General features: G+C 51.2%; 3 protein-coding genes across 4 annotated transcripts; 2 read left to right on the top strand and 1 right to left on the bottom strand.

Moving 5' to 3' along the window:
• The first annotated feature begins 2,923 nt into the window (after positions 1-2,923).
• On the top strand, positions 2,924-6,725 carry IL2RG (interleukin 2 receptor subunit gamma). The gene is made up of 8 exons (XM_070291745.1): positions 2,924-3,251; positions 3,447-3,600; positions 3,848-4,032; positions 4,232-4,371; positions 4,759-4,921; positions 5,491-5,605; positions 5,866-5,935; positions 6,243-6,725. Exons 1-8 carry the CDS (start codon positions 3,038-3,040, stop codon positions 6,417-6,419), a joined length of 1,218 nt encoding a protein of 405 aa, XP_070147846.1. The 5' UTR covers positions 2,924-3,037; the 3' UTR covers positions 6,420-6,725.
• A 473-nt stretch (positions 6,726-7,198) lies between these two features.
• CXHXorf65 (chromosome X CXorf65 homolog) lies at positions 7,199-9,199 on the top strand. Of its 2 annotated transcripts, XM_070291747.1 has the most exons (6): positions 7,199-7,329; positions 7,450-7,536; positions 7,751-7,885; positions 8,212-8,280; positions 8,739-8,845; positions 9,063-9,199. In XM_070291747.1, the coding sequence occupies exons 1-6, from the start codon at positions 7,305-7,307 to the stop codon at positions 9,162-9,164; spliced, it is 525 nt and encodes a 174-aa protein (XP_070147848.1). In that variant the 5' UTR covers positions 7,199-7,304; the 3' UTR covers positions 9,165-9,199. The 2 variants fall into 2 exon arrangements, with proteins under 2 accessions (XP_070147848.1, XP_070147847.1); XM_070291746.1 differs by having other exon boundaries at positions 8,739-9,199.
• A 422-nt stretch (positions 9,200-9,621) lies between these two features.
• FOXO4 (forkhead box O4) lies at positions 9,622-17,036 on the bottom strand. The gene is made up of 3 exons (XM_070291744.1): positions 15,893-17,036; positions 11,360-12,425; positions 9,622-11,033 (listed from the first exon to the last, which is right to left on the bottom strand). Exons 1-3 carry the CDS (start codon positions 16,355-16,357, stop codon positions 11,026-11,028), a joined length of 1,539 nt encoding a protein of 512 aa, XP_070147845.1. The 5' UTR covers positions 16,358-17,036; the 3' UTR covers positions 9,622-11,025.
• Positions 17,037-17,384: the final 348 nt, after the last annotated feature.

Raw genomic sequence — 17,384 nt, 5'->3', positions numbered from 1 at the left:
AACCAACAATTCACTAGTTGGTTGTATTTTTTGCTTTCTTTCTTTTTTGACCATACCAAGCAGCTTGCAGGATCTTAGTTCCCCGACCAGACCAGGGATCAAACCTATGCCCCCTGCAGAAGTCCGGAGCCCTAACCAGTGGACTGCCAGGGAATTTTCTATTGTATTTTTTTAGATTTCACATATAAATGATATTGTACTTTTCTTGACTCTTGACATTCTTTCTATAATAATATTGCCTTTTAGAGAAAAGATAGAGTGCTGTAATAAAAGTAACAGATGACAATAAATCAGTTCAGTTCAGTCACTCAGTGGTGTCCAACTCTTTGCAGCCTTATGGACTGCAGCACGCCAGGCTTCCCTGTCCATCACCAACTCCCAAAGCTTGCTCAAACTCATGTCCATCGAGTCAGTGATGTCATCCAACCATCTCATCCTCTGTCATCCCCTTCTCCTGCCTTCAATCTTTTACAGCATCAGAGGCTTTTCCAATGAGTCACTTCTTCCCATCAGGTGGCCAAAGTATTGGAGTTTCAGCTTCAGCCTAAGTCCTTCCAATGAATATTCAGGACTGATTTCCTTTAGGATTGACTGATTTGATCTCAGTCAGTCAACAATAAATTGAAAATAATAAAACTAGCAAATAACAAAAGTAACAATAACAAAATGCTGTTGAATCAATGGGAAGACTAATTCTGGTTGGGGAGATGGAGACATATTGGAGAAGGTAACATTTGAGCTAACCCTGAGGAATTTTAACCCACAGAAAATTAACATGGTTTAGAAAATAAACACAGTGCTTGGCACATATGAAAGCCTCAATAAATGTTTACTAAATAATCAATTTATGTAAATAGAGTCTCCAGTCAGATCTGTGTTTGGGGGAAGGTACATCTGGCAACAGAATGAAGAATGGATTTGAGAGCAGGGGGCCTTCAGAAAGGGAGGCCAGTTCATGGGTTCTAGTACTAATGGTGACTAGAGGGAATCACAGAAAGGAGGACATACCTAGGAGACACACAACAGGAGAGCTGATTGGATTCTCAGGATGAGGGAGATGGAGAAACTGATAATGACTTTGAGGTTTCAAGTTTGGATGACTGAAAGGGTGATGATGCCATTAAATGAGATACAGACACAGGAAGAGAAGCAGATTCAGGGCAAGATGAGGAGTTTGAAGGTAGCATTGTTGTTCTTTCATTTCCGAAATCTTGTAAGTCAGACCTCCTTGCCAGTCTTCACAGGGACCCAGCTCTAGAAACAACTATAAGGATGGATATTCTGATTTGGATTAGGTCAGAGGAAAGATAGCTATAGATGTGCTCATGGGAGCTGAGACTGCATTTTCTGTCCAGCCCAAGACAGTAGAGCTTTGATAGCAGTTTCAGGGTAACTGAGTCAAGGAAGAAGCTTAGCATCAAATGAGGGGAGGTTCAGACCCTCCACTCTATGGGATGAAACAATTTAGATGAGAAGGTGATTGGGAATGGTGGTGGTAGTGAACAGATCCTTCCCAGGATCTAGGTAGTCTGAGGATTCTTGAGTCTGTGACAATATTGGATACCCAGCTTTAGTCTCTACTTACACCACATTACAGTGGTGGTGTTATACATACAGATTAGATTAACACCTAATCTCCTGGAGGATTTAGCCTGTGTCATAGCAGACATTCACCACAGTTCAGTTCAGTTCAGTTGCTCAGTCATGTCCGACTCTTTGCGACCCCATGAATCACAGCACGCCAGGCCTCCCTGTTCATCACCATCTCCCGGAGTTCACTAAGACTCACGTCCATCGAGTCCATGATGCCATCCAGCCATCTCATCCTTGGTTGTCCCCTTCTCCTCCTGCCCCCAATCCCTCCCAGCATCAAAGTCTTTTCCAATGAGTCAACTCTTCACATGAGGTGGCCAAAGTATTGGAGTTTCAGCTTTAGCATCAGTCCTTCCAATGAACACCCAGGACTGATCTCCTTCAGAATGGACTGGTTGGATCTCCTTGCAGTCCAAGGGACTCTCAAGAGTCTTCTCCAACACCACAGTTCAAAAGCATCAATTCTTTGGCACTCAGCCTTCTTCACAGTCCAACTCTCACATCCATACATGACCACAGGAAAAACCATAGCCTTGACTAGACGGACCTTTGTTGGCCAAGTAATGTCTCTGCTTTTCAATATGCTGTCTAGGTTGGTCATAGCTTTTCTTCCAAGGAATAAGCGTCTTTTAATTTCATGGCTGCAGTCACCATCTGCAGTGATTCTGAAGCCCCCCAAAATAAAGTCTGCCACTGTTTCCACTGTTTCCCCATCTATTTCCCATGAAGTGATGGGACTGGATGCCATGATCTTCATTTTCTGAATGTTGAGCTTTAAGCCAACTGTTTCACTCTCCTTTTTCACTTTCATCAAGAGGCTTTTTAGCTCCTCTTCACTTTCCGCCATAAGGGTGGTGTCATTTGCATATCTGAGGTTATTGATATTTCTCCTGGCAATCTTGATTCCAGCTTGTGTTTCTTCCAGTCCAGCGGTTCTCATGATGTACTCTGCATATAAGTTAAATAGGCAGGGTGACAATATACAGCCTTGATGTACTCCTTTTCCTATCTGGAACCAGTCTGTTGTTCCATGTCCAGTTCTAACTGTTGCTTCCTGACCTGCATACAGATTTCTCAAGAGGCAGGTCAGGTGGTCTGGTATTCCCATCTCTTTCAGAATTTTCCACAGTTTATTGTGATCCACCCAGTCAAAGGCTTTGGCATAGTCAATAAAGCAGAAATAGATGTTTTTCTGGAACTCTCTTGCTTTTTCCATGATCCAGCGGATGTTGGCAATTTGATCTCTGGCTCCTCTGCCTTTTCTAAAACCAGCTTGAACGTCAGGGAGTTCACGGTTCACATATTGCTGAAGCCTGGCTTGGAGAATTTTGTGCATTACTTTACTAGCATGTGAGATGAGTGCAGTTGTGCGGTAGTTTGACCACACCCTCCGTAAAGCCCTGGTTTCAAAGGTTCTTTCCACCGGAAGTTATGACAGAAGGAAATGTGTGGGTGGGGAGGAGTAGTCGGTAAGGGGCCCAGGTTCCTGACACAGTCGACACCCAGGGAACGAAGAGTAAGCGCCATGTTGAAGCCACCGTTGCCACTCAGATCCCTCTTATTTCTCCAGCTACCTCTGCTGGGGGTGGGGCTGAACCCAAAGTTCCTCACGCCCAGTGGGAATGAAGACATTGGTGGGAAACCTGGGACTGGAGGAGGTTGGTGAGAAGGGAAGCTGTGAGAAGGGGTCGCACAGAATCCTGAAACCTGCCACCAGGCATTAGAAGGATGCGGGCAGAATTTAAAAGTACTGTAGGGAGGGCAAGGGAAGGGTTCCTTGCCTCACTCTGCTTCTGCGTCTGACCATCTTGTCTTCTCTTCCCCTCCCCCACTTCATTTTCTCTCCAACCTAGACTTCTTCCTGACTTCGAAACCCGCTGGGACCCTCGATGTTTCCACTCTGCCACTCCCAAAGGTTCAATGTTTTGTGTTCAATGTGGAGTATATGAATTGCACTTGGAACAGCAGCTCTGAGCCCCAGCCCAACAACCTGACTCTGCATTATGGGTATGAGACGGGTAGCCCTGACGGGGGTGGGGAGGGAGAGGGAGGAGGAGGAGGTGATGTGAAAGACTAGATGTGAAAAGACTGTGTGGGGACCAAGAAAGAGAGTAGCCAGCACCCTAAGCTCTCCACTGTTTTCTCGTGGGGTAAGTCATAAATCAGTTTAGAGGAGCCGAGGCTGGGCTGTGGAAATCTGGAGTACCCAAGTTTATTTACCTCATTGTTATTCTCCCTTGAAAACCTTCTCTAGGTACAGGAACTTTGGTGATGATAAACTCCAGGAGTGTGGCCACTATCTATTCTCTGAAGGAATCACTTCTGGCTGTTGGTTTGGAAAAAAGGAGATCCGTCTCTACGAAACATTTGTTGTCCAGCTCCAGGACCCACGAGAACACAGGAAGCAGCCCAAACAGATGCTAAAACTGCAGGATCTGGGTAAGTTGGAAAGGAAGGTCGAAGGATATTGTGGGGTACTGGAGTATTTAAAGTGGTGTTCTTTCACCATAAGTGTATGTGGCAGAAAAGAGGAGGCGAGGGACAGAATGGGGAAGTGAGGAGAGCTCAGGGGCACTACCTTCAGGATCCTGACTTATCTAGGCCAGGGGAATGACCACACATGCACACATATCTCCAGTGATCCCCTGGGCTCCGGAGAACCTGACGCTTCGCAACCTGAGTGAATTCCAGGTAGAACTGAGCTGGAGCAACAGATACTTGGACCACTGTCTGGAGCACCTGGTGCAGTACCGGAGTGACCGGGACCGAAGCTGGACGGTGAGTGAGTGGGGATAGCAGCCCTGGCCGAGCAAGTAGGGATAAAGGATTCAATCAGCCAACAGGAATGCTGCTCCCCAGCTCCTGCTCTCTGCCTCTCAGTTCCCCTGCCCACCTTCCACCCTCCTCCTCTGACTCCTTTCTCTCCTCATCTTTGAGTTTTCCTTAAGGTTTCCCTACCCGTACACTTCCCAATACCAGAAAGGCAAGTAAACAAAAGCATTCAGTTCTGGTCAGTGAGGGTAGCAGTGTGACTTGAATAGTCAAGAGAGGAGGGAGAAACTGAGAAGAACCAGAAGATGATGTGAGATGGGAGCGGGGGCAGCAGTTTTCATTCTGCCTTCTTCTATAAACACCCATCTTTCCCTCACTCTCTTTCTCCTCAAGGAACAATCCGTGGACCACAGACATAGCTTCTCTCTGCCTAGCGTGGATGCACAGAAACTCTACACGTTCCGTGTTCGGAGCCGTTATAACCCACTTTGTGGAAGTGCTCAGCATTGGAGTGACTGGAGCTACCCAATTCACTGGGGCAGCAATACTTCAAAAGGTAAAATGGACCTAACACATCACCCTGACCCATGAGCCGAGTACCCCAACCTTTCTAGCACCATTGTCTTTTGCCCTGCCTCCCTACCACTAAGACCCCAAACTTGGTGGCCCATCTCCCCTCACTGTTCAACTCCAACTCCCAGGAAGCAGGATTTTTCTGTGTAGTGTTGGATCAGTGTGTTGTTAGAGCAGGGGGAGTGGATTGAGAAGGAGGCTGAGGGGGTATTCAAAGGGGATACAGAATGTGTAAGATTTCCCTGCAGCATTCCCAGAAAGCCTGCATGGTAAAGATGGCTTTTGGAACCAGGCAAATCTAAGGTTTAAACCTGCCTCTGCCACTTCCTACCTCTTTGACCTTGGGCACATCACTGACCTTTTTGATTCTGTTCCTTTGTTTGTAAAATGGACGTAATAATTGCTCCCTGGCCCCTCAGGAGTTGTGAGGATTGAATATACACACAGATAGTGTTGAGCACAGTGTCTGGCACCAAGTTGGCACTCTAAATGTTGGCATGTAGTAGGGGTACTACAAATGTTAGGTCTCTTTTCCTTTCCTCTTTCCAACAGAGAATCTTGAGAATCCAGAAAATCCTTCGTTGTTTGCATTGGAAGCTGTGCTGATCCCTCTTGGTTCCATGGGATTGATTGTGAGCCTCATCTGTGTGTACTGCTGGCTGGAACGGTGAGAATTCTGAATCCCAGGAAAATGAGGTGGGGGTGGTAGTACTGGGAATAGTAGAGGAGGGTTATCACAGGGTCTCCAGAGGTAGAGGGTGGACAGTAAGGAATCACCCAAGAGGATCACCCAAGAGGGCATGAGGATGAAAGGAAGATGCAGGCACAGGCAACACAGAATCATTTCATTCCATGTGGGAGAAGGGGGAGAAGGACAATAAAAGAGTGTGACTGATGTGCTCCTACTCCTTCTTTCTCCCTGCTCAGGACAATGCCCCGAATTCCTACCCTCAAGAACCTAGAGGATCTGGTTACTGAATACCATGGAAACTTCTCGGTGAGAACACTGTCATACGCAGACTTCAGTGTGTCAACTGCCACCAACTGCCTGCCAGCTAGAGAGAGCATGGGGGAAGGAGGGGAGGGGAGAGGGGCCTGCACTAACAGTCAGGATGTGGCTGACCATTTGGGGGATGGGCTCGACACAGAGAGACACCCAGAACTGATCCTAGATTGGTTGAGGCAGATGGAAACAGTGGTATTGGGGGACCAGGAGTGTGTGTGTCCCTTCTGTAATCACAGTGGTTGCAGATCAGGAGAGTTCCCTTGGCACAGACCCCTGACCTGGAGATATTTGTCTTTAGGCCTGGAGTGGTGTATCTAAGGGACTGGCCGAGAGTCTGCAGCCAGACTACAGTGAACGGCTCTGCCACGTCAGTGAGATTCCCCCCAAAGGAGGGGAAGGGCCTGGGGGCTCCCCCTGCAGCCAGCATAGCCCCTACTGGGCTCCTCCATGTTACACCCTGAAGCCTGAGCCCTGAGGCCCTGACAAGAACCCAGGGTCCTGGAGCCCTAAACTGTGCTAACTTGCCCTTGTCCAACCAACTTGGGTCCAATGCTCACCTCGCCGCCTGTGGCTGATTTTGAATTTTGTTCCCTCATCACTGCCCCCTCATTCAATATCTCCTACTTGAGAATTGCCCCTTGGCCCCATCCATGTTTCTCATCTCCCCCAGTCCAGCCCTTCCTTCTCACAGTATTGCTTCTGCCATCCCTCCCTCCCCTTTCCATCTACCCTTCAATTGTTCCAGAAACTAATGAGAAATAAAATTGTTGATAATCATCAAGGATGTCTATTGTTGGGGTGGGGAACAAGGGAAACGTGGGATCCAATCAGGGTGGGAGGCACAGAACTGAGGGCACAAAACAGGAGCCATGGGCTCCCGCCACAGTAGCCACAGTAGCGATGCTCTACAAATTCCCTAGGAAAGAGTGCTGCTCTAGAAACAGACCTCACTCTAGGTGTTCTACACTCCTTCCGGGGCCCATTTTAGAGTAAGATTTACCATGCTGCCCTGATTTTCTTTGGTTATTGTCATTGCCCCCATTTTCAACACATTTTTATAGACCCCACCCAGGTGCTTCTCCCCTTAGCCTTCCTCCACCTTCTGCCACACATAGCACTTCTGACCTCATAATCCCTCAGCTGCAGCCTCAGGCCCCACCCCTAGGGATGTTGGTTATCCACAGCTGCCCATAGCTCTCTCCTATCTGCCCAGTCTGGGCCTCCTCAGTCAATGTAATCCATCTGCCTCTCCAGCCCCCTGATCTTATGGGCCCACTTGGCCCCCCAAGGCCTCTAGGACACCTTCCTTCTGCCATGACGTATCAAGACTCTCTTTGAAGAGTGAGAAGATCTTGAGAACATGTTCATCTTTATCAAACATGGAGGTGAGGGGTATCACAGAGCTGGAGTCTATATGTAGGGGTGAGGGTATTGGAGGGGCAGTGGAGGGCACAGGGATGGTATAACTGGGGAAGGGCCACATGCCCCATCCTGTCTCTTCTCAGATAATCAGCAGTTTCTGGCCAATGCTAACTGTTCTGTCCTTCTGCTGCTGCATTATGCCCGCCGTAAAGTGGGGTTGCCTAAAACAGGTGAGGAGTATGGGGAGGGGACTCACGGCCAAGGGTCTGAAGTAGTAGGGTCATCAAGCCTACTACTTCGAGCCCCCGAGTTCTCCTGCTGGCAAGAAGAGAACTCCTTGAATCCCCACAGCTTCCTCAGCCCGTTCTGGATAGGATCACTGGCCCCTTTCGCTCCTGCTCCCCTTCCTTAGCTGCCTTGATTACCCTGTGGCCCTCCCTCCAGAAACCATCGATTTATGTGATGAAACGGGGACAATGAAGTTGTTTTTTCTGATGAAGACTCCTGGAGACTATGCCAACAAATTCCTTACAGCTCGAAACACCTACTACGTTTGTAAGGTGGAGCGTGGGGCACCAGGTAGAGACTTGGGAGCATTCCCCAGAGATAGAGCAAGGCCCCAAAGCTGGACCATGAATCTGACCCTTCAAATAGGGCCCCTTGGACCAGATCCAAATTGACTGTCTCTAGTCAAGCCTAAGAGCATTGCTTCTGTGACAGTGGTTAAGTTAGCACATTCTGTGCCCCCAACCCCCACCCCGACCTGGCTGAGGGATGGACCCGAGGGGAGGAAATAAGTTACACCAGCCCAAGGTAATATTGAGTATTAGGGTCCTGAAATTTGGGGCTTTGGAAGGGAGAGGCTGGGTGATGGGGCTGGGTGTATTGCACTACTGTATTCACAGGAACTAGAGTTGAGAGTGCCTACAAAGCATTTGTTCCCCTCCTGAAGAACCCAGAACCCGAGCTTATTGGTAAGCAGCAGGATGGAGGAAGGAGGAACGTGGAGGGTACTGGACTCAGCTGGGTGATGGAGAATATGGGCTGGGGATGGTGTAGTCTGTCAGGTAGGATCACAGGATCCTAGGTAAAGGGGTCTAGAGTCTAGGTCCACTTCAGGAGTGTGTGTGTCTCACTCACCCCTCCTCGCCATTTCTCAGCCATCTTCTCAGTACATCTCCCTATCCCCACCACCTCATTCCCATCTTTCCCTTCATCTTCTGCTTTTGGAATCTTGGTGTCCCGATTTCCACTGAAAAGAGTAAAGCTTAGGCACCTTCGGGTTGCTTCTCAGCCTAGCTTTAGGCCCGGTTACTCCAAGTGATCCTGTGAATGATGGAAGGGCCGGGATGGGTAGGGAAGGTCTCTAGTACTCGGAGGTGTGTGTGTGTCTGCGGGGGGGGGGGGGGGGGTGACTTTCTCTGGTCCCTAGATGCCTTGCGTACACAATGTGACCTCCTGGAGAGGAGTCGAGTGAAAATGCTTAGAATCCAAGAAGCCAAGAAAGTCATTCCAATTGAATCCTCTGTGAACCTCACAGTAAGCCTTACCAAACATGGTCTGTCCCAGCAGCCTCCTTTCCCCACCTATCTACTGAAGGCTCCTCTGCCCCGGCTCTCTGGGGTGAATTTCCTTCCCAAATCCAACATTCATGCCCAAGACCTGCCTCTCACCTCTTCGGTCCTCCCTTTGGCCCTAGTTTGTAGAAAACTTCTCTGCAGGGGCCTTTTTACTTACTGACCCTTTCCTTTTCCAGTCCAAATCAACAGGGCGATCAGATGATGAGGGAACCACTCGCAGGGCTCCCGTCTTGAAGACCAAAGCGGACTTTGTCAGTAGGAAGGATAAACATCGCTAATAAAATAAAGTGACCAAGTGAGAGCTGCAATGAAATCACTGGCATTTTAATGTGAGGTTCCTTTTTTCAAGAAAGACTTCTCCTAATATCGACACCAAGGCTTAAATCTGCCCCGGGCATTGTGGAGACTCTCAGGATCCATAGGAGCAGGAGAGGGCAGGGGCAAGCACATGGGTGGGGGGTGAGGAAAGGCAGCGAAGTGTAGTACAATAAGCCTTTGAGGGACAGAGTAGGGGGTGGGGTCTTTTCCAACCAGACAACCTCCCCTTGGGAGGCCTATCACAGCCCGCCTACTCCTGCTGGGGTTAGGTGATGGGATGGGCATCTTCCCTCCCCCACCATACTCCACCAAGTCCCCGGCTGAAATTCCCCTGCCCCCAACCAGTCTGCCTCTGGGCAGACCCTATCCCTGCTCCTTCCTTATCCGCAGGGGAACAGAGAGGCAGCAGAAACCAGAGCTGGTTATAGGCATTTATTGAATTAATTCATTTATTGATTTGACACACTTCCCCACTCCAATCTAGCACACGAAACAATCTGGGTAGGCCAGGCGCTGACACAGGAAATGATGGGAACCCACAGCAGGGGCGGGGGAGGGGACAATGCAAAGAGGACTGGGGGAGGGACTGCTTTGGGGGCTAGGGTGGAGAATGAGCCCCAGATGGCCTTCCCTAGCAGGTGCTAGTAAACCTGATCTACATTCTCCTCCATCCCTGCTCATTTCCCAGACCCTCAGCCAAGCTCCCCAGCTCCCCCTTCCCTGTTCCGCCCCTCCCCCTGCCTGCCACCACACACTTCCCCATAACCCCTGCAGTCAGGCAAGGGGAAGAAGGGCAGGGACAGCTGTCTGGGGCCTGGAACAGGGAGGTCTCTGTGCCTAACTTTACCACCCTAAATCCTTCCCTCCTCTTCTCCCCCCTCCCATCCCCTTCCCAGGCCACAGACTCATTCCAGGCCCTCAACTGCACTGTCCCACCATAGCACTAACCTACAGGGGGTCATGAGAGAGTATGGCTGCACCCCAACACCACACACTCCCAGGCACAAGGTGACAGGATGAAGGCATCTGGCTTAGCTTTTCCTCAGGGAAACTCCAAGCTAGTTCAGCGCAGACCATGTTCTAGACCTGGTCCTCATGGGAGCTCTTCCCCTTGCCCCCTGCTCTCTGCAGGCCTAGGGTTCTCTCCCCTGTCTCCCCCGTGTTTCCAGAAATAATATCTGTAGTGTTTGCATCAGGTGACTATGGCAAAGCCTTCCGAAAAGAAAAAAGCATTCTCCCCATCACTAACACCTTGCCACTGTTATATTTCTTTAAAGGTTTACAAAAAGCCTTTCTGTTATCTGTAGTCTTCCAAGAGTGATTTGGCTTGGTGAGCCATAGCCACTCCAGGCTTCATACCTTGGCCCTTCCAGATCCCTGTTACACCCCCAATCCCACACCACTGGCCCAAGGGGCCACTGAATAAAAATCTCAAGCTCAATCCAGCCTGGACCAGCTCAGATAAGACTCTACAAAAAATCCTGCTCCCAAAGGCAGGGGTAAGGCCACTGGTGACTTCACATTTCCAACAGTATTGCCCGCCCATGCTACAAAATCTATGGGGTGGGAATGCGTGGTGGGGGGAGCTGAGGATGGCTCCCTAATTGGCACAGTGAGAATAAACCCTCTCCCCTTCCCCTCCCCTCTCCCTCCCCACCCCCCAGCTATATCTTTATAATTTTCTCAGTACCCAGGTTAGCAGACCCTACTCTAGCTCTAAAGCAGGGTCCCAAATTCCCTGGGAGGGGTCAAGGGTAAAGAGTGGATATGGGCACGCCTGGTTCTGTCTCTGAAGTAGGGAATGAAGCTTCCGGCCATGGCTCAGGGATCTGTGGGAAGAAAAAACGGAGGACAAGGTCAGAGGCTCATCTGGGGGCATGACAACTTTCTATCAGCAAGAACCACATTAAGGAAAACAGAAACAGCCCCTCCCCCACCTCTCCTGTGCTTCCTTGTAGCGGTGAGCGCTGCTGAGGGGCCTTGGAGGTCCCATCTGGAAACTATGCCACTCTAATGGGACGTCCTCCCTCTAATTCCCTGGGACCTCCAGCTACCCCTTGTTCTCAATCTCCCCCTTGCTAGATCACAGGACTAGCTGGACACCTAGGAGCAAGAATAGGTTGTGAGATGCTGCCATGACTAAGATGGGCCATACCTGGCTCAAAATTGAAGTCCAGTCCTTCGTCCCCATCCATGAGGTCATTGATGATGTTATCCATGTCACACTCCAGGTTCTCCATGTATATGTCGAGATCAAGATCCTGAGGCATTCGGTCTTGGCTTGGAGCTTCAGTAGGAGGTGTGAGCACAGGACCCCCCAGGGGCTTGGGGACCGGAGCCCCTGCCATGACTGGAGGTGGTGCTGGTGCTATCATCGGGAGGGTGGGAACCAGACCGCTGGGGCCTGCAGCCTCTAGGGGTTTAGGACACAGGCCACCCCCCGTGCCTAGCTTACTGGAGGAAGGTATCCCCCCCAGCAGCAGAAGTGTTGGAGCCTGGGACAGAATGGGATCTACCTGGGTCATCAGGACATCGGCAGGAGGTGGTGGCGTATCAGAGGTGAGCAGAGCCTCCAAAGACTGGGAGCTTGAGAAGCACCCTTCTCCTGCTGACAGGGGCCCCTCTGCTGGGCTGAAGAGAGAGGTGCTGTAGGTGTGTAAGGGGCCCGGAACCCCAGGATGCTGCAAAGAGAAGCCAGAGAGGCTGCTCCGAGACAGCAGCGAGTGGGGAGATGTGAGATTGAGCCCATCTAACAGCTCCAGATCTTCTTTCAGGGTGGGAGGGACACCCCCTGCATAGCCACTGGCTGAGGCTGGCATTTCCTCTTCCGCCAGCACCTCAGGCTCCGGCTCCCTGGGGGAGGGCCGGGTGCTGACAGTGCTGGCATTCGAACTGCTTCGTGGACGGAAGGTGCTCCATGCATCGGCTTCCTCTCGGTTTCGGGAGCAAGGGCTGCCTGACCACTTGGCAAAGTGGCCAGCAGGGCTCCTTGGAGTGGCACCTTCACGTGGAGCTGGCAGCACAGCTGGTTTCTTCTTGGGGGTTTTGCTGCGGCCCCGGAGCAGCCTGCTGCTGCTATCCATGGAGGCTGCCCTGCGGCGGGGTGCCTTGCCGCTCTTGCCTCCCTCCGGATTCAGCATCCACCAGGAGCTCTTGCCAGTAGCCTCGTTGTGAACCTTGATGAACTTGCTATGCAGGGATAGGTTGTGGCGGATCGAATTCTGGAGGGGGCAGAGGCAACAAGAAAGGGAGGTCAGTGGTCAGCAGTCCAGTCAAAAAGGACACTGGGGTGCAGCCGGGGGTGGGGGGTGATCCTGGAGATGCAAAGCTAGTCAAATTAGAGAGGAAAACAGGCAACAGTAGTGGGGGGAGGTAGCGGCAGGTGAGGAGACCACACACAATTCCCACCTGAAGACAAGCTTCTTGGCCAGACCTCTCTGCACAGAGGGCAGGGAGACAACCAGAGCCAAGACCTATTCACAGGGCGCTGCACCCCCTTCCCCCTGAAAAGCTCACAGCCCTCTACCTGACCCAAGTCTCTGAGGGCTGCCTGGGGCTTGTAAGCATTGGAAAGACGCACTCCTAGTTCATCAAGAACTAGGCTCCAGTGGGAAAGAGCATTCCACAGCTCCACCCCTTTCCTTGAGTGCAAGCTTGGGTGGAGTTTACAGGACAGTGGCACAGCAGCAGCCCAGGACAGACCCACCCTGTCCTGAGTCAGTCTTCCGAACAGGCTGAGGGGCTGGAACCTCAGCCTGGCTAGTGCTCCACTCCACACAGGGCATTTGGGCCCTGGCACTCTACAGGATTTGCAGATTCCTTTTTTTTTAAAATTCCCGCCCCCGCCGCCCTCCTCAGATTCCTTGACACACACCTTCAACTACATTCAGGCCAGGCTTCTCCCTGTGCCTCAAATACACCAGGCCCCTCCCTCCCTCCCTCCTTGTCCCGAGAAGGAGCTCCCCTCTCTCAATTCTACTAGCTTGTCAAGATCAATCTTCAGTCCTCTCGCTTTCCTAAAGTGGTTGCTTGACTTCTGCAGCCAGATTTCTTGTTCAGTATTTTTCATCTGTTCCACACAAAATTTCCCCAAATCTATATTATGTTGTTTATAGTTTCAAGTAATTTGTATTATCAATTGTAAATGCCAGGACATGTTGTCCAGGTAGGCAGCCCTCCTGCAGTGGCCCCCTCAGAGTGCCAAGCTCCCAGTAAGTAATCAATATTTGTTGCCTGATTGACAGGTGGCCCTTGGGTGAAGAATGGTGAATCTCCCCTTGAAGCTCCGTCAGCTCTTGAGTGCCTTGGGTACTAGAAGCTCTGTTTTTCCTTCCTCCCTCGCTGCTGATATTCTGCTAGAGATAAGTTTTTTTTTCCCAGGGGCCCAGGAAGCTGAGATTGGCAGCTTCTTGAACCCCTAGAGCAGTTTATTTCTATTGGCTGCTCCAGGCTAGTTGCACCATCCCTTTGTATCCGCAGGGCCTCCCCCACCCCATCCCCCACCCCGGCACCACCACCCCCACCCCACCCCCACCCCTCAGGAACCTCCCTTCTCTTTCTTACCTCCTTTTCCCCACTTCTCGTCAGGAATTTCTGCATAGGAACTCTAAACTTAGGGGCTTTTGACCTCCCACATGAAGCTCTTTAGTGTTTAGAAACTTGGGAAGAGCCCAGAGGCCTTGGAGCAACTAGGAGGCTGAGGCTATGGACAGTCAGAAATCACTTCATGTATTTCAGCCAGATGCTCTAGATAAGGAGAGCCTTTGCCTGGGAAAATATTCTTAAGTGGCCTCTTGCTCCAGGGCTCTCTAGCGAAGAACTCCTTGTCTCCCTGGGACCCTGCAGTAACAGCACTCCAACTACTCTGGCCGCACTGTTTTGGGTTCCTTCAGGGAATCACACTTGTCCATCCAGCCTGAGCTTTTAGTAACTAAGAGCCACAGTTACTTCTGGCACTATGATTTCTACCCCCTCCCCACTCCCCTCTTCTTTTCCAACTTCTAACTCTGGGTCTACTGAGAAGGCTCAGTACCCATGAGTGCCATTTGCTCATCCCCTCTTCTTTAGCCCTTGGAACTACTACCTCCTACAGCCTCCTGCTTGGAGAGGTTGGCTCCCTAGAAGCCTACCGTTTTTACCTCTTGGAAGGAGGGCATCTGCTGGTTGCTCCCCAAGCCACCTAAATTAAGCCTTCTTGTTCTAAGTGAGTGCCGCCCCCTGGTGGGGTGGTGGTAACCTTGGCATATCACCAGGGAAGCCAGCTCAGGCTTGGGGGTAGAGAGTGAGGGGGGAGAGCCTTGCAGGCTCCAGACTCAGCCTGATTTGGCTTTGCCATCATTCCATGTCAGCGTGGATTAGCAGACAGAGCATATAATTTATAGTTAGACCTGAGTTCAAGTCCTCATTCTATCGATTTTGGCAAGTTTCCCAACCATTCTATACCTTAGTTTCCTAATACGTAACATGTGGAATCTCAGAACTGCTGTGAAGATTAAAATTTTTAACTACTTTGTAAACGAAGAAAACCCAATAGAAGTGTAAATTCTAAGGAGGGACTACACTCCCACAGCATAACTAACAACTCATGATTATTTCTTCTACCCTGGAAAATGAACCTAAGGGAAAAGAAAAAACAGCTGTGCAGGCTGGGTCCAAGGAGGGGAGCTCTTTATGAGCTGCGACTGTGGCATGGCAGTCTACCCAGAAATAGTGCCAAGGGTCTCAGTCAGCTGTCTTGCTTTCTTTTCTGCCCAACCCCAAGGGGTACTGCAGACTCAACCCCTCGATCTCTTATACCTAGGAGAAGACCCTCTGCTCACTCAGCCTTCCGTATTTCCTTGCACGCTAGTCTCACCACCTACTGGAGTACAAGGCGTCAGTAGGAGTTGAAGCTCCCTAACTTTGTGAGTCCCATATTTCTCAGGACAAGCTTTCGGAGCATCTAGTGCAATCCCTCCCCGCAGTTTCCCCATGGGAAGCCAAGGGGACCCCCAACCTTGTGTTTTAAAGTCAGAGCCCTATTTTTCTCCATGAATATTCCTCAACAGCAAATGAAAACTTCCCCCCACAACTTGGATAGCCCCTGACTAGGGAGAGTTTCTCAGCATTATATAGGGTAAACTGAGGCAGCCCCTCCTTTTTTTTTTTTTTCCTCTTAGTGTAACAGATCCACTTCCTTCCCACGGGGGTATCACTCTTTACCTTTTTCCACTTCATTCCATCTTCTTGGGTAGCAGAATCCTAGAACAGTACTTCTACCCTGAGGTACTGGGAGGCAAGCAGGGAATCCAAGTAATCCCACAGGAATGGGAGAAAAGGTGTTGGGGTGGGAGGTGGGGAAGGAGGGAAGGCTAGGTTCCTGCAGGGAATCCACACAGTTCCCGCTGCACATAGGATAAAGACTTCTCTGTGGGGATAAGTGTTTTGGGCAGCCCAAGCCAAAGTGCTGGGAGTGTTGAGCAGTGAGCAGAGAATTCAGTTTTCTCCAGGGCAAGGACAATGTCTTATTCATTGTGATCCTTCAGCATCAAGCACCTAGAAGCATATACTATGTCCTAAGTAAATGGCTTGTCTAATTGACCGCGGAAGGTGGATCTCTGGGGTAGGGGTATCAAAGGGGAGGCAGAGTAGAAGTAAGGAGACCGGTGGGAACCAGGAGGAGATAGGTATTGAGGGGGATCATAGTTACCTTCCATCCTGCTGAGCTGTTGCTGTCACCCTTGTCCTTGAAGTAGGGCACCGTGCGGACCATCCACTCATAGATCTGGGCCAGTGTCAGTCGCTTCTCGGGGGCGCTTTCAATGGCCTGGCTGATGAGTTCTGCATATGACTGATTTCCCCAGGCATTCCGGCGGGAGCCTCCCTTCCGAGGACCTGTTACAGCCCCCAGGATCCCGGGCTGGGGACCCCCTGCCGAGTCTGGGAGCCTGGCGGGCAACAGGGTCGGCTGGGTGCGCCCGTCCGAGCGCCCCTCCGGGTGTACCTTCTCTCCCAGACCTGACTCCACCTCGGACGGCTCGGACGGCTCGGGAGCGAGCTCTGGTCGGGGAAGGGGCCAGGTGCAGGAGCGGGGACGGCTCTGGGGTTCGAAGTCGGGATCGAGGTCTACGATCGCGGCAGCCTCTCTGGCTGAATTCTCATTTACTGGATCCATACGTGAAGTTGGACCTCCGCCGCTCAGCGTTCAGAGGAGCCTGCCACAGTCCCTAGCGATGCCTCCCCTCAGGGGGGAAGCAACGAGGGCCAGGGGGCACATTCCTGCCAGTCCTCAGAAAGTCTCGAACTTCCCCTCACCCCTGGATGCTTGATCCTAAGCTGTCCCTTGCACACAGTTCTCCGTTTCTTCTCTGCTACAGGCTGCAGCCTCGGAGCTCTTTCTGAGACACCACCTGTAACCTCCGCCTAGCGAAGGCACTTTTCTCCTAACCTCTCAGCTTCCTGCTCTTTTAAACCTGAGGCTCCGTATCCCCTCACAAATCTTTCTCCCATCACAGAACGCCTCTTTAGCCGCAGTTCCCTCCCCCTTTTAAGTTGCTGCCCCCCGGACACTCCTCCTGAATTTCCTCCACCCGGATCACTGCCCTCCCCCACGCCCCGCTCCCTCGCGTCACTTGCCCCTCCCCTGACTCCCTCTCCCCCCGCCTTTCCCCTCCCCCCCTCTTTATCGGGTCCAGGTCTCTGCGGCCCCAGCCTCTCGAATTCCCGCACCAATCCCCCTATCAAACCCCCCACCCCCCGCCCCCCGGGTTTCCCTTTTGTTTTGCTCCAAGCAGCGGCCCCCGCCTGACGTCTCTGTTTACCACTCGCCAGGGCAGCCATCTGCGCACGCGCCTGAAGAGCGGGTTGGGAAACCGAGTTCTCTAGTCGTGCCACCCTGGTCCGGCATGGGGACTACATCTCCCGTCCTACTTCGCGGTCAGCCCGATCAGGGTGGCAGGAGAGCGGCGTGGCAGGATATATAGAGGGGGAACATTAATTATTATTATTAGAGGTGGTCTCGGACTTTTTCTTTTCGTTAAAAATCATTTTCCTCCTTCCCCTCTTCCTCCCTCCTCCCTAGTGATTCAGGATCGCTAGATGAGCGTGTGGAGAGATGCTAGACGGTTCCCTCTTCCGTCAGAAGAGGGCAAAAGGAAAAAAAAAATTGAGGTCTCTGCAAGAAGCAGAAAACCGAAAAGCAA

Source organism: Ovis canadensis, chromosome X, assembly GCF_042477335.2.
Source record: "Ovis canadensis isolate MfBH-ARS-UI-01 breed Bighorn chromosome X, ARS-UI_OviCan_v2, whole genome shotgun sequence".
In the NCBI taxonomy this organism is placed as follows: Eukaryota; Metazoa; Chordata; class Mammalia; order Artiodactyla; family Bovidae; genus Ovis; species Ovis canadensis.
This window is presented reverse-complemented; position numbering and strand designations above follow the sequence as displayed.